General features: G+C 50.6%; 1 protein-coding gene across 3 annotated transcripts in view; it reads left to right on the forward strand.

The window, feature by feature from the left end:
- The window catches only part of DSCAML1 (DS cell adhesion molecule like 1), a 356394-nt gene that overhangs the window by 301482 nt on the left and 39987 nt on the right, over positions 1–14925 (forward strand). For all 3 annotated transcript variants that reach the window (XM_074335416.2, XM_074335417.2, XM_088791437.1), the window contains 5 exons: positions 3845–4044; positions 4570–4666; positions 5232–5360; positions 12946–13113; positions 14374–14444. In XM_074335416.2, the coding sequence (XP_074191517.1) occupies positions 3845–4044; positions 4570–4666; positions 5232–5360; positions 12946–13113; positions 14374–14444 (665 nt within the window). The remainder of the gene's footprint in view (positions 1–3844; positions 4045–4569; positions 4667–5231; positions 5361–12945; positions 13114–14373; positions 14445–14925) is intronic.

The following is a 14925-nucleotide window of genomic DNA, read 5'->3' on the forward strand; positions in this document are numbered from 1 at the left end:
AATTATTAATGAGATATTTTACATTGTTTCTTTTCCTCCTATGTTTTTGAAGTCCAGTGTGTATTTTGTACTTAACAGCACATCTCAGTTTGGACTGACCACATTTCAAGTGCCCAATAGCCACATGTGGTTAGTGGCTGCAAATCTGTGATTCTGTGGACTAGCCTGGCAAGTAACATCTTAAGGTGTGCATGCTTTTCTTGGAACAGGAGAGGGGTATGAGAGCCTCGGGGTGGGAATAGGTTTATTGAACAGCTGCTACATGGCAGGCACTTTACATATACAGACCCTGTTTGCCCCCACAACAATTCTTCAGGGTAGTTATCCATGTCTTCATAACAGGCAATGAGTCTGAGGCTCAGGGAAATTAAATATACTGTGTTGAAGGCACGTAGCTGTAGAGACATAAATAGAACCCAGGGCTGCCTGGCTCCCAAGCCCTTTAAGCTGGTTGGGGGAATCACAGAAACAGTCTCCTCTTCTTCATAGGTGGGCTTTCCTGAACCTGTCCTGAGCTGTGTGAGGCTGTGCTGCCCGGGGCTCAGTGCCATAACAAGCAGCCCTGGCAGGAGGGTAAGGGGAACCCACCCCAGGCACCAGTTGTTACTCAGGGCTGAGGGACCACGTGGGCTCTGAGACCTGTCCGGGGTCTCTGGAGGCCCATTGTCTCCGGTTGCCCCCGTGCTAGCTCTTTGAACAAACCTGATTGCGAAGACAAGCTCCCTGAGGTGGGACTGACATATATTGGTGTGCAGGTTGTACACTGTTCAAAGGTATATAGCCTAAGGGGCAATTGGAATCTAAAACCCAGTCCCTGCTCCACTGGCCAAGCCGTGGCTCCTAGCCTGAGGTTTTATCTAGCCAGAGGGATGCCCTTATGTTCATGCCCTGGCCCTGGACAGGCGAGTGCTGCAAGTGCCTCACACTAATGACAGAGCCTTCCTTTCCCTCCCTTCCTCACCTCTGACTCATGCTGAGGCTGGACCCTGCTCCCACCCCTTTCCACACACACACACACACACACACACACACACACACACACACACACACACACCTCTGCATGAACATCCCCCCAGCTGCTCTGTGGCTTTAGCAGCAGCCTCTCAGGAGCAGAACCCCACTTCCCCAGGAAGGCCCAAGGGCTCGGCCCTCCCAGGGGTCCCCAGCCCCAGTCTCTGACCATTCACTGTGGGGAACGCAGAAACAACACGTGTGCAGCTCCTCCCACACCCCGCATTTCAATCCTCCAGGACAAATGGAGGCATCTGCAACGCGAGGCCGACTTGTTGATGTAAAAGCTTACTCTATATTCCACCCAGGTTTATACGAGTGAATTATGCAAATCTTTGATGGAAAAATATTCCTCCACACATCCTAGAGAGTGTAAAACCTTAGTCAATAATTCATACTCGGATGTCTCTGACTGCAGGCTTTTTCTTCATTATAACCTGCACCTCCTTATTTGTCTTTCGCGTTTTATTGTATATCCTAGTGTAATGCTGTGCATTATAAAATTTATCTGCTTCATTATTTGATGAGCTGGGGCTGGGGATTGCGCTGGGATGCTGGTGCAGGGGCTGGAGCCCAGGACTGCCCTCAGTACCAAACCCACATGACAGAAGGCAGAGGAGGTGGCTCGCTGCATGATGTGACTTCAGGGACACCAAAAGCCACCCTTCACCCTTCCACACACACACCGGTTCCAAATGTCTCCTCACCCACTGACTGACATCTCAGGTCACACCATTATAGCTCCATGGTTTCCCTCCTTTCTCCAAAGGCTTATTTGTCCTTAGAAGTCAGATGACCCTGGAGAGTTTGCTGGGAAGAACGTTTTCTGAGTAGGTCTTAAAACTGGAGGAGAAAGAAATCCTGAGGATACTGGGAGGGAAAGAAAGGGCCAGCCACTGAAGTGGGACAGAGACACAGTGCCCCGGAGGGAGACGGCTGTGAGGAGAGAGAAGACATCACCCTGTTGCACATTTGCTCAAGCAGGCCAGTGAAGGGATGTGGTGAGCTAGGTCTGCGGAACTCAGTGAGGAGGAGCCCTCCCCACAATGGGGGTGGGGGGAAACCTGTCTGATTCTTGCCATCGACCACAGCCCCTCCCAGTTTGTGTCCTCCAGCAGAGCTAATGAGCACTCCTCCCAGGACAAGGGCCACCGGGGACCTACACTCAGAGGCAAGTTTTTCCAGGGAGGTGGTGAGAAAGAGGCAAGGACAAGCACAGTCCGCCAGATGCCAGATTACCTTGCCAGGACCTGCACACTGCTGCCTCTGGGCCTTTGCTCCAGCAGGTTCCACTGCCCAGCGTGCCTCTGCTCTTCCAATTTAAGTCTTGCTATGTCAGCTATTGTGCATTTCTCCTAGCATAGTATTTAACTGTTCTTTACCAGAATTGTCTGTGTCATCATCTGTTCTCACCACTACAGTGAAACCTGAGGTCAGGTTTCCTGTTCATTGTTACCTCCAGAACCCAGAACAAAGCCTGGCACCTAGTAGGTGCTCAATAAATGTTTATTGGGTAGATGGATGGTGCCTTCCCAGATACCCCTCAGCCAAAATTAATTTCTCCTAATACTTCATCAGATTTTCCTCATTTTCATGTTGCTCATGCAGGTGTCTATCTCCCCCCCCTTCCCTCTTCCCTCATGACAAGGACCCATCTCATGTCATGTGTGTCCCCAAACCTGATGCAGTGCCATGTAATGGCATACGTGCTCTATGAGTGTTCATTGAATTGGATGGAGGAGCGAGGGGACAGGATCTCACTGGTAGCTGAGACCACCTTTCCCTCTGCCCCTACCCTCCTCCTGCTGCAGGCCATGGCATTCAGCCCCAGAGGAGAGTCAGGACTGAGCCACCTCTTGTCAGGGCAGTAAGAGGGGTCTCCTGATGGCCAGCAGGACCTTGGTAGTTTCATGATGACTTTCTCAGGGCAGCAATAGGGGTGGGATGGGTGAGGTGGGGGGCTGTTAGCGCTGCTGAAAGGGTTCTGATTACAGTGGTGCTACCCCAGACTTTCCGTTGCATTTGGTTAGGAAGAACAGGGCTTTCTCAGCTGTTTAGGAGGCTAAACCAGCTGAATGCAGTCATCAGAGCCTGAGACATGCACACGAAGCAGAGGCCCCAGTGCTTTAGAGCAGGGCCCGTAACCTGAGGTCCAGAGAGCACCTCCCCAGGAGGTGCACAGAGACGATTGAAGGGGTCCATGAATTTGATGTGTGTGTGTGGGGGGGGGGGGGGGAATTACATCTTTTTTCCACTAACTTCTAACTGAAATTTAGTTTTTCCTTTCATTTTGAGCAACCAAGCACAGCAGTAGCGGTACCTGTGACTATCACCAGCAGAAACCCACTTGTTGCAAATATCTCAGAATATCTTTATCATCACTATTACAAAATTATGCTAACATAACCCAGCACTAGGTTTTATTTGATAAAGAGTAATAAAAATATATATTAATACCTGCATGTGATATACTATATCAAAAGTTTGCTTTTGAGGTTTTTTAATATTTGTATCACCATATTTCAATATATCTGGTTTCCTCTGTAATTCTACGTATAGTGTACATTTTAAAACATTCTGAAAAGGGGTCCCAGGAATGTAAGAATCCCTGGGGAAGAAAGGCTGCCCCAGTCATGGGTGGGGACAGGGAGAAAGGGGACAGGCAAATAAGCTTTCCTATAGCTTCCTCAACCTTTATTAGACCCTCTGCCTGAGGCTGAAGTGCTCTGCGGGGAGAGGCAGTGGGGGGCGGGACCTCTGAGCGCACACGTGCCCCTCCCCCAGCCTGGCTTCCCGCCTTACTGGGGCCTCCTGCGCCTCCTCCACTCCCCAGTACCGGCCATGATCACGTCCCACCCCAACACCACCATCGCCATCAAAGGCCACCCGAAGGAACTCAACTGCACAGCGCGTGGTGAGCGACCCATCATTATCCGCTGGGAGAAGGGGGACACGGTCATTGATCCCGACCGCGTGATGCGATACGCCATAGCCACCAGGGACAATGGTGACGAGGTGGTCTCCACGCTGAAGGTGAGCGCCCATACCCCTCTCAGGTACCCTGACTCTCAGAAAGTGGGGAGTCTGTAACGATCTTTATCCAATGGAGGTAAATGAGAATTCTGGGAGCCTCTCCATGCACCTCTAAAAGTACCTCCCCTTTCCTAGCTATTTCCCTTCTCCATCCAGAAACCTCTGCCTTAGAACCTCACTATATCTCCTTTCTGACAAGCCGCAGCCATGACATGTGTGGAACCCTCAGCCCTTCCTTCTTCTCTGGAACCCCTGAGCCTATCCCTCTCTCCTTGACCCCCTCAGCTTCTCCTACCTTTCTAGACCCCTCAGCCCCTCCCTGCATGGACTTTTCCACAATTCCAGCCTTGGAACTTTCTGGGAAGAGGAGCCCTTGACAAAACCCCTTGTGGATCTCCCTCCCTGAAGAAGATGGCCTTGGTGATCTCCACTAGAGTGAGCCCCCTTCGGCAGACCAGCTCTAAAAGACTCTCCCCATTTCCTCCCTCTCTCCCTGTCCTCCTGCCCCTGCTGGCCACCTCCCAGCTCAAGCCTGCTGACCGTGGGGACTCTGTGTTCTTCAGCTGCCATGCCATCAACTCATATGGGGAAGACCGGGGCTTGATCCAACTCACTGTGCAAGGTACCTTCACCTGCCCCACCATTCCCTCCCCATTCCCAGGGGCCCAGGGACCTACTGCTAACTCCACCTCAAGAGCAGGGACATTGCCCATACCCACACAGTGGTAGAGGACAGTAAGAACTGGCCTCCGGGGAGAAGCTTCCTCCTCCGCCTCCTGCCCAGAGTGGGCGATAAAGGCCCTCCAGGCTCGCTTCAGACAGCAAGGTTTGCAGCGGCTGCAGCCCCTGTAAAACATGCTGTGGCTTCCAGAAGTGTGGGAGCCCGGAAGGGAGTCAGCTGGGAAAAGAAGGGAGCTCTGCATGGGGGATACACAGACCATCAGCTGTGAGGAGTCCCTCCAAAAGAGCCTGCCCTCTCCCAGACTGAGGAAGGGAGGGGAACAAAGCAGGAGAAAAGCGGACCCTGCTGCCAGGCTCATTTTGCCCACACCCCAGCGTTCCAGGGTCCGTGAGTAGACACCAACCCCCTGGGGTACAGCAAAACCCTGGTCCTCCCTGGGGGTAGAAAGATGCCAAGCTCTCTGCTGCCCTCCTCACTTCTGCCCCCTCACCCCGCCACACCCCAGAGCCCCCTGACCCCCCAGAGCTGGAGATCCGGGAGGTGAAGGCCCGGAGCATGAACCTGCGCTGGACCCAGCGATTCGATGGGAACAGCATCATCACAGGCTTCGACATTGAATACAAGAACAAGTCAGGTACGCTGAGCACCGGGCCCACCAGGGCTGCTGTGCCCCCTGCCCTGCCTGGGCTGCCCTGCTGGGTTAGCCCCGGGACCTCCGAGCTGCCATCGGAGGCAAACACACCAGCACCCACCAGTGCACAAGCCCCTGTTTGTGGCTTCCAAACGGAGGCAAGAAACCCATGGGGCAGATGGAGGGACCCCCAGTTGATGGGGAAGCGGTGTCAGCTCCTTCTTTCCAGGACTGTCCCTGGGCCAAGGCCCACAGAGTGGTCTGATTTAAAGCAATTCAAAGCCCCTGAGCCCAGGGCTGTGCGCTGTGTCTCTGGGGTCAGAAGCATCATGGGTTTAACTCGGTCATCTGGACGTTCCTGGATTGGCATGATAGGGATGACTAGGGGTCCTTACCAAGAATGGGTCGTTGGAGGATGGAAGTCCCTGGAAAAGGTTAGCTCTAAGTTTCCTCCTCCTGGAAGCCCTCCCAAATCCCTCCCCTAGGACCTAAGCGAGCTCCTGGGAGGCTGCCCACAACTGTAAGACTGCAGAGCACACTGACCCATGGTCCCCTGGGAAAACAGGGTGAGGGGCGTGGTCAGGTAGAGGAGGCCTCAGAGGGGACAAGAGGCCTGGAGAGTGAACCAAGCCAAAAAAGAGGTGTAGGTGTTCATGTTTGTACCTGCGTGACTGTCTCTGGACAGTACGTGAGAAATAGGGGTTGGTTGCCCCTGAGAGGGCACTTGGGCGGCTCCAACACAGGAGTGAGAGGAAAACATATGTCTCATTCTGGATCCTTTTGTTTTTGATACCATAAACCTGTGTAAATTTTTCAAAATTACTTTAAAATAAACCAAAACAGATTCTGGAGAACTCAACCCTCCCCAGGCCCCCTTATCCCGCCAACTCCAACCCATCGTTTGGGTCTTAGAGTACGTCCAAGGTTTTGTCTTCTCCCTCCAAAGACTTCCAGACATGCCCTGTCTTCCTTAGCACAGCACATGGTCATTGGCAGGCTGGCTGTTTTCTCCTCTAGATTGTCCAAGTCCTGGTCCATGCTGTTTCCCCAGCACCTGGCACACTGCCCGCCATGTAGTGAACACTCCACACATGGTTGTTGAGTGAGTGGGAATGAGACGACGGAAAGCAAATCTCTGAACGGCATATTCACCTCTGGGGAAACAGCTCTGTCCAGGGCACTGGGCAGTCAGCTTTGATACAAGTTTCTATAAGGAGGAGCCCTGCCCTCAGAAGCTTACAGTCTACTTGGAGAGAAAATGTCAGGTGTAGCCATCCATCCAAGAGTTCGCCCTGAGTGCAAGAGCAGAGCCTCAGAGAGAAGGAGGGCCAGGGCTGTCATCAGGGAAGTATCTCTCTGGTCCTGTAGAGGCTGCGTTGAGCTGGGTCTTGAAGTTTGAGAGGTAATGGGCCTAGATTCAGGAAATGGGGAAAGGCAGAGCCTGAGCAAGGCACAGTGCAGTCCAAGGAGTGGCAGGCACGTCTACCAGAGGGTTCACAGATCCACTTCCTGGGCATTAAGACTAAGAAGTGGTCTGGGGGCCAGGTTGGGAGGGGAACTCCGGGCTGAGCCTTTACTTTGTTGGGAAGGCCATTGAGAGCCACTGATAAAGACTGAGCTCCCAGGGAAAGACTAGAACAACATGGCACCATGGAAAGATTTAGCTGACAACTATGGGAAGGAAAGGTATTTAGGAGGTGAGCAAGGAGGCTGCTGCAGCCCTACAGCTGGGGCAAGGTGATGAGCAGCAGGGCCTCTGTGGAGACAAAGGGCATGGAGAGGAGGGAGGCCGACTGTGTCCATCTCACACCTCAGAACTTTGGCTCCTGGGCAGCTTGTGCCCAGCCTCAGAAAGTCCCGAAAGGACAGAAGGGACGGGTCCACACGCAGGCCCGCATCTCCGTGTGCTGGTGCACACTCCATCTTCCCGTCGTGCTGATACAGCTGGACAGGGCTCTACTCCTGTAGGGGTGGGGGTGGGCGTGGAGAGGGATGCCTAGGCTGTCCCTGCCCCGACTCCTCCTTGTAACTACTTCCCTGCCCTCCTCCCCTATGCTGCCCCGCTGCCCACTCCCCGTCTACTGACCACTCTCTAATGTGTGGAAACCTTTCCTGGGGCACCGCTCAGCAGAGCAAAGCTGAGAACATCACACATCTGGAGAGCAATGCAGAAGGAAAGGTGGGCAGGGAAGATGCAACTTTCAGAGCATGTCCACATCTTCTCCCAACCCCCTCTAGCTCCTCTGCAAGACTAGGAACTGCCATACCTCACCAAAGAGCCAGGGGTGCCATTCCTGGGTAGGGTAGAGAGAGAAGTAATGAAAACTCAACCTCAGACTCCCTTCAACAAGGGCTTTGCACCTGTAAAATAATAAACCACAGGATCAAGCACACAGAGAAGCCAGCAGGTCTTGTCCCCTGCCTCTGGGTGGGACTGCTCCAGACCATCCACTCACTAAGGCATCTGTCCGGCACTTAGGAAAAGAGGTTCCATGAGAACTGCAGGGGTTACCACCGGAGTCAGTCAGAGGCTGGGAGTACAGCACAGCTTCCTCATTGGCAAGGTGGGAATGGTAATGCCTACCTTGTGGGATTGTTTTGAGGACTAAAGACAAAACATCTAGCATTGGGCTAAAGCATTAATAAATGCAAGTTCCTCTCCCCCTTCTAAGTCAAATGCCTCATGTGGCAATTTAGTGTCCTGTGGTACTTGCAGGCTGCAATGCACGTGTCTGTCAGGCAGTAACATGTACTGGGCACCAATCATTTTTTGCAGAATCATGCATTAGCCATGCGGTAGGAAAGAAAAAGAAACAGGAGACAGAGTGTTGCCCTTGGAGCCTAATTGCAGTTGGAGTGAGAACATACTCGGCGTGCATGCGTGCACACACATCCACATACACCAACACATGCACTCTCAGAACCATTACAAAGCGCTCTGCAGTCCCGGGTAATACACCACAAGCTATATTACATGAGAACTGAAAAGGCTATTAGAAGGACCAGATGGGTGACGCAGAGGAAGGAGGGGGCTGTGCAAGTACATACGTGTGCATGTGTGTGCGTGCATGTGTCTAAGCAGACCTTCTTCCTGCATATGGAATAGTGGAACAGGGACCATTGTCAAATCCAAAGACTTGGGTTGACCAAGTGTCAGAGCCAAGTGATCTTTAGCAAGCTACCTTATTTATGTCTTTGGGCATCTCTTTGTCTATCAAATGGAGACAATAAGACACACTCCTCGGGGGTGTAAGGATGAAGTGGATGTGATGACATGCAGAAGTGTCTAGCACAGAGCCTGGCACAGCCTAACCCTCCAGGGCTCCCCATCCTGTGCCTCAACTCTCCCTTCCCTTCTTCCTCCTGCCCCAGACCAGACCCATCCCGAGTCCTGACCATCGGCTCCCAACCCCCTTCTTTGCCCCAACTGTGCCTTTGCCAGGTTTTCTGCCATGTTGCTCATCATGCTAATTTTCCAAGGGAAATTACCAATTCTGCCCTTTCTAAGCCATCCGCTCACGCTGACTTCTCCTGGCCCCAGGCAGCAGAGTAATAATACATGAATGCTGAATGACAAATAGCACCGTCCACACAAATCTATCAGATGGTGCTGTGCAGATTTAAAATGCAGACACCACCTTTTGCCCCTGTTCCCCAAGCAAGGAGCAGGGGTAGGTGCTTTGAGGACAGTCCTCCCAGCCCAGAAGGCAGCCTCATGGCACCAGCGGTCGGCCACCACGGGGTGAGCCAGCCTGGTGTGACATGTCATTCCGTATGAGCTGAAGTGTAGCTGTGACAGGGACTGGTATGGGGAGGCTGTGAGCGGTCGTTGTGACCCAGAGAACCTCTTCTCGGGGCTGCGGAGAGATTGCCACGGGGGCTCAGACCGTGATGCAAGGAGGAAATCAGAGCTGCAGAATGGATTTGTTTCCTGAGCACAGGCAGCTGAATGCTTCAGATGTGGCTTTTGTCCAGGCTGTTCCCCCTCCACAGTGAATATGTCTCCTGAAACACCAAGGCTCCAGGCCCCCTCCTAGCAAGCAGCCCTCAGAATAGAAGGCACTGACATCTCCCCAGCCGCTGCCTTATTTTTTAAGAAGAATATTTTGCATCATAAACCTTTTGATGAAGAAAGGGAGAGAGAGCCCTTAATGAAATATGTTAATCTGGGTAAGCCAGGCTCGTATGAAAGGGAATATTAAAAGAGACAACACTCGCCAAAGCCAGCTCAGTGCTCTGAGAGAGCTGGAAAGGAAAAGGAAGAAAATGGGGCCCCCGATTTCAACTCTTCGGGGTCAGAGAGATGGCTGTGATCGAGTTTGGAAAATCAGCTAGAGACCTCCAGATTTGACTCTGATGCATTAGCCTGGAAGGGTTGTGGAGAGAGAGAGCAGTTATGTACCAACATCAAAGATGATTCAGGAACATGAGGTCAACTCCACCAGCAAATGACCGGGAAAAGCACACAAAAAAATAAAAAGGCTACTCTCTGGGACACCCCTCCTCCCAACTTTCCTATGATTGGCAGCTGAGTGAGGCAAGGAAAAGAAAGGCAAAGGGTATTTACTGTGACTACAAAATGCAGAGAAACTCCAAACCCAAAGTAAAGGATAAAATAGGGCTCTGATCTAAACCAACAATGGGTTTTAAGTGCCCAACACATGCCGAGTTGGGGAGATGGGCTTAATTTTAGACATGGCTCTTGACTTCAGGGAGCTTAGTGTCTCCTTGGGCAATTTCCCAACAATCAGCCCTCAAAAGAAGATACTGTGCATTGAAGAGGGCCTCTAAATGCTGTAGGAATGCAGAGAAGAGTGATGAAAGATGAGGCTGGAAAGGTGTTGCAGGGCCTACCTAGGTCATGTTAAGAAATTTTGTCTTTATCTTAAGAACAAAGAAAATGTATTGAAGAGTTTTATAGAAGAGGATGGCAGTATCAGATTTGTTTTGGGAAGACCATTGTCAATACCGAGATAGTGTTTGGCCTGTAAGAGGTGCCAATCATATTTGTAGAGTGAATGGTGGTTGCAGTGTGGAGAACAGATGGAAAGGGGCACACAATGGGTTCTGGAAGGCTAGCTAGTTAGGATGTCATTTCCCGAGTCCCAGTGAGGGATGACAGTGGCTTGGTCTGGGGTGGAGATGGAGATGGAGGGAAGTGGAGAGATTCAAGAGATACCTGGGACACAAAAGTTATAAGACTTGATAGGGAAATAAAGAGAAGAGTCAAGAATAACACCCAAGTTTCTGACACAACATAATGGATGGTGGTGCCATTTCCTGAGACAGGAAACCCAGGAAGGTAATGAGTTTACAAGGTGTATGGTCAACACTTCTGTATTGGACATGCTGACTGTGAGGTGCCTTTGAAACATCCAAGAGGAGAAGTTAAGTAAACAGTTGGGCTATAAGGGTCTGGAGTTCAGAGGAGAGATCCAGACTGGATACAAATCTGTGAGCTATCTGTGTATAGATGGAAATAGAAACCTTGGGTAGGAAAAGTGTATGGAGTGAGAAAAGGAGAGTCTAGGATGGACCTTTGCAGAACTAACCATTAATGGTAGGGTAGGGAAGATGCACCTGCAAAGCAGACAGCAAAGAAATGACCCAAGAGATAAGAGAAAAGCTGGAAAGTGTTTTATCAGGGTACCAAAGGGAAGAGTGTTGCAAGAAGGGAGAAGCCCAAGTGTTGACCACGCCTGAGAGGCCAAGTGAGAAACTGGGCTTGGTGACGTGGGGGTCATCTATACTGTGGATTTATGGTGCTGATGTCACCGGAGGGTGAGGAGTTCGTGGTGAATGTTTACATTGTCCAGAACGCACCTGCGCACCACAGGTGCTTGGTAAACATTAGCATCTGCTTTCCTTAGCCCACCCACTGTGTTCAGACACATCATCTGGGTCTCCTCCCGCTGTCTGCACTCATCCAATATGAACGCACTGACTCACGATCACGGTCCCTCTCACATAAGCACAGCATCAAGTATGATGTGTGAGCTGGTACCAGCCCCCTGGGTGCCACAGAGAGAAGCAAACACCTGCCTCCATGTTGCTAGCCCACTCTTTCCCAAACCAAGAGTTGCCCACAGCAGGCAGGAGGCTGCACATTTGCAATTCTGGCTTACCCTGCCAGAGAGACTCTCCTGGTGGTTGGAGTGTTTTAAAAGACAAGGACAAGATGTAATTGTAAGCGTCCGCAGCCGCCATTTGTGGCTTTGGCTCATGACACCACAGAATTAAATGCAGAGCTGCACATGGGGCGCTGGGACAGTGTCCTTCACAGATGCTGAGCCTGCACCGCTAAAAAGTGGCGTTTTGCAAAACACCCAAACCTCAATTAACCAGAATCTGGGAGAACAGGACGGTCGCTTCTGGTGAACGATTCTCCTGATTATCTGGCATTAGCTGTCAAGAAACAAAACGAAACAAAAAACCTTTTCCTAAAAGTCATTCTAGAATGCGGTAGCCCTCTTCCCTGATTTTGGGCTTAAGCTATAGGGAACACAATTTCATCTTTTCTACTGAGAGTTTTCAGGATCCTCCACTGTGGACTTAAAGGCACGGAAAATTACCGAAGAGTGACATCAGGACACACCCTGGGAAGATTTTTAAGCCCTACTATTAGCCTGTTTCCTTGTGGTTTGCCTTTTTTCTTGTCAAAGTGCAGTACCAATGAAGTGATCTAGTTATGAATTCTGGGTTTAGAAGGTCCTGACTGAGGCATTGCTGTAACTGAAAACCTTCCCATTTTTCTCTGAAATCCCCTAGTAGTTGCACAGCAAAAATACATTGAAAGAGTGGCTGGATTCCTCTGGAGGGTGTTTACTGTCACAGTATCCCTGGCGTTTAGCTGGTATTTTTCATGTTCTACAGTTTTGCTAAAACATTAGCCCTTGAATGGGCTGCTAGTCCCCACCCCCCAAATAAATCAGGGACATGCTAATCCTTTGTTGGTCTGACCCTAAAGACTCAGAGACCTTTCTCCTAGTGAGAGAAAGGGGGTGGGGTTAGACTGGGAATTCTGCCCCCTCAACAGACCAAGTCACACTCAAAACCACCCCCATACAAATGCACAAGGAGAGGAAGTACAGAAGCGTACAAAGAGAGAAGGAGAAAGGGGGAGAAGACTTGGCGCCCCCCTTGCACTGGGACCGCTGATGCATGGGGTGCCTCACAGTTACAACGGATCACTTACGTGGTGTGAGAGACTGGGAAGAAAGGCACTGGTCAATTGAACCGTCAGGGACAGCAAGCAAGTGGTGATCTTGGAAAGGACCTTGGGAAACATCTCGTCTGACCCCCGTCTGGGGTTTGAGTTCACCAGCTGGCTCAGGGCAGAGGACTTCCTGACTCTCCATCCAGTGCATTTGCTGCTCACATCCTCAGGCATCCGTTGGTCTCTTTGAGCTTCATGGAACAGACCCCTTGCACTGTGTACCGTGAAGGCCTGTGCCCTCTCACTGCAGTCTATGTGAGCCGGACCTTTCCTGGACATCAAAGTTGAGATTGGGATGTGTTGGTGCTTGAGGCAGGGGAGGGGCCTTGGGGTTTGCCTGGCTGTGGTTTGAAATGGCTGTGCTCTCTGCAGATTCCTGGGACTTTAAGCAGGCCACACGCAACATCTCTCCCACGATCAACCAGGCCAACATTGTGGACTTGCACCCGGCGTCTGTGTACAGCATCCGCATGTACTCCTTCAACAAGATTGGGCGCAGCGAGCCAAGCAAGGAGCTCACCATCAGCACCGAGGAGGCTGGTGAGCACCTCTGCCTGCCACCCCTACCCATGGCCTCAGGGATCAGGGACGTCTGGGGCCCACATCTGTACGCCTCCCACTGGCAGTGGGCTTGCAATTAGAAAAGGCAAGGCGAGATCCCGAAGTATTTGTTCATGTCTACCTCCGGGTCATCGGAGGCTCTTTGGATTGACCGTTGCCTGATGGGGTTCTAGGTCCTAGACTTCTGGGAGCTGTCCATGGTTCTGCCCCACTCCCCTGGCCCCAGCCTGTCTGGAAAAGACAGATGTGCTAGATCTGCAGAGGAGGGGGTACTAGTGCACTGGATTCTATTCTGTGACCTTTGTCATGGAGTTTTCCTGAAAGTTTAAACAAGATCTCTGTTGCTATATTTTATTTTATTAATTATTGTGAAATATAAAATAATGCAAAAGGTACATATAACATATATGTGCAGTTTTACAAATAACAGTAAAGTAAAACTAGGATAACCAATACACATTATCAATTACCAGCATGCCAGATGTTCTCTCTACTCCATTTCCCAATCATAACCAAAACCTTCCCACTGAAGTAACCAGTATCTTAACTTTCTTGCTTTTTATGTTGCCACCACAGCGTATATACATACAAAACATATAGTTTAGTTTTGCCTGTCTTCCAATAGAATGTATTCACGAACTCATACTTCATATATTCTTTTGTTTCTTCCTTGTTTTGATCAAAAATTTTTTGCGAGCTTCACGTTGTTAATACAGCTGTATCGCTTGTACATTTTCGGTGCTGTATAGTATTCCATTTCATGCCTATATCACAGTCCATTTGTCCATTCTACTGCAGGTGGGCATTTGTTAACAGTTTGGAGCTGCGAGCATTCATATACTTGTATGCTAGTACACAGGTTTGTGAGTTTCTCTAGGGGATATAAGCAGTTATAGAGTTACAGAGTCATCAGATAGGCATACTTCTACCTTTAACAAAAAAACGTCAAAATGCATTCCAAAGTGTCATACCAATTTGCTGTCCCATCAGTGTATAAGAGTTCTTGCCACTACACACCCTTGCCTACACTTCATGCTGTCAAATTTTTTTTTAAATTATGGACAATTAAGAGGAAACATAAACCCTACGATTGCTTCAGGGGACTCAAACACAGGTCTTCTGCTTCTGTAGATGAGCATCTCCTTTCTCCCCAGCTCAGGAGGAAAAGAGTGAGAACATAGGACTCTTTCTTTTTCCAAGCCTTGATTCATAACGTTGTTCTTCCTCCTCCCACCCCAGCTCCTGATGGGCCTCCCATGGATGTCACCTTGCAGCCAGTGACCTCACAGAGCATCCAAGTGACCTGGAAGGTAAGTGAGATTGAAAGTATCTTCCCTGAAATGCCTCTTTTCCTCTTCCCTCCTCAGTCCAGGAGCAAAGCCCCAGCAGGTTAGCTAGTTCTGGTCCCTATCATGCCTATGCCTGTTTTTTGCTAAACCCAGTGATGCTGTGGGGAAAGAAAGAGAGGAGGATACAGGAGCGGGTTCCCCCCCCAACCCCCACTCCTTTACTCTTTTCTCCACCCTGGCTCTCTGATGGAGACCTGTGCATGGGGTGGGATGGAGAACTTGGCAGTGCCAAGTAGAGAAGGTATTTTTTCCACTACATTGGCCTGTCCTCCAAACCCCACAGGTTGGGAGTTGGATTTGATTTTGTGCAAAGTTCAAGGGGGCCCTGTGGATGATGGGAGATGACAGGACAGGGACTCACCCTCATCTTGGGCCTATGACTGGATCTAGTCAGTAGGGTGATGCCATCCCCTGTCTTCTCACAGTGAGGCTTTGGACAAGG

This window comes from Rhinolophus sinicus, chromosome 14 (genome assembly GCF_057876585.1).
Source record: "Rhinolophus sinicus isolate RSI-liver-muscle chromosome 14, RSI-T2T, whole genome shotgun sequence".
Classification (NCBI taxonomy): domain Eukaryota; kingdom Metazoa; phylum Chordata; class Mammalia; order Chiroptera; family Rhinolophidae; genus Rhinolophus; species Rhinolophus sinicus.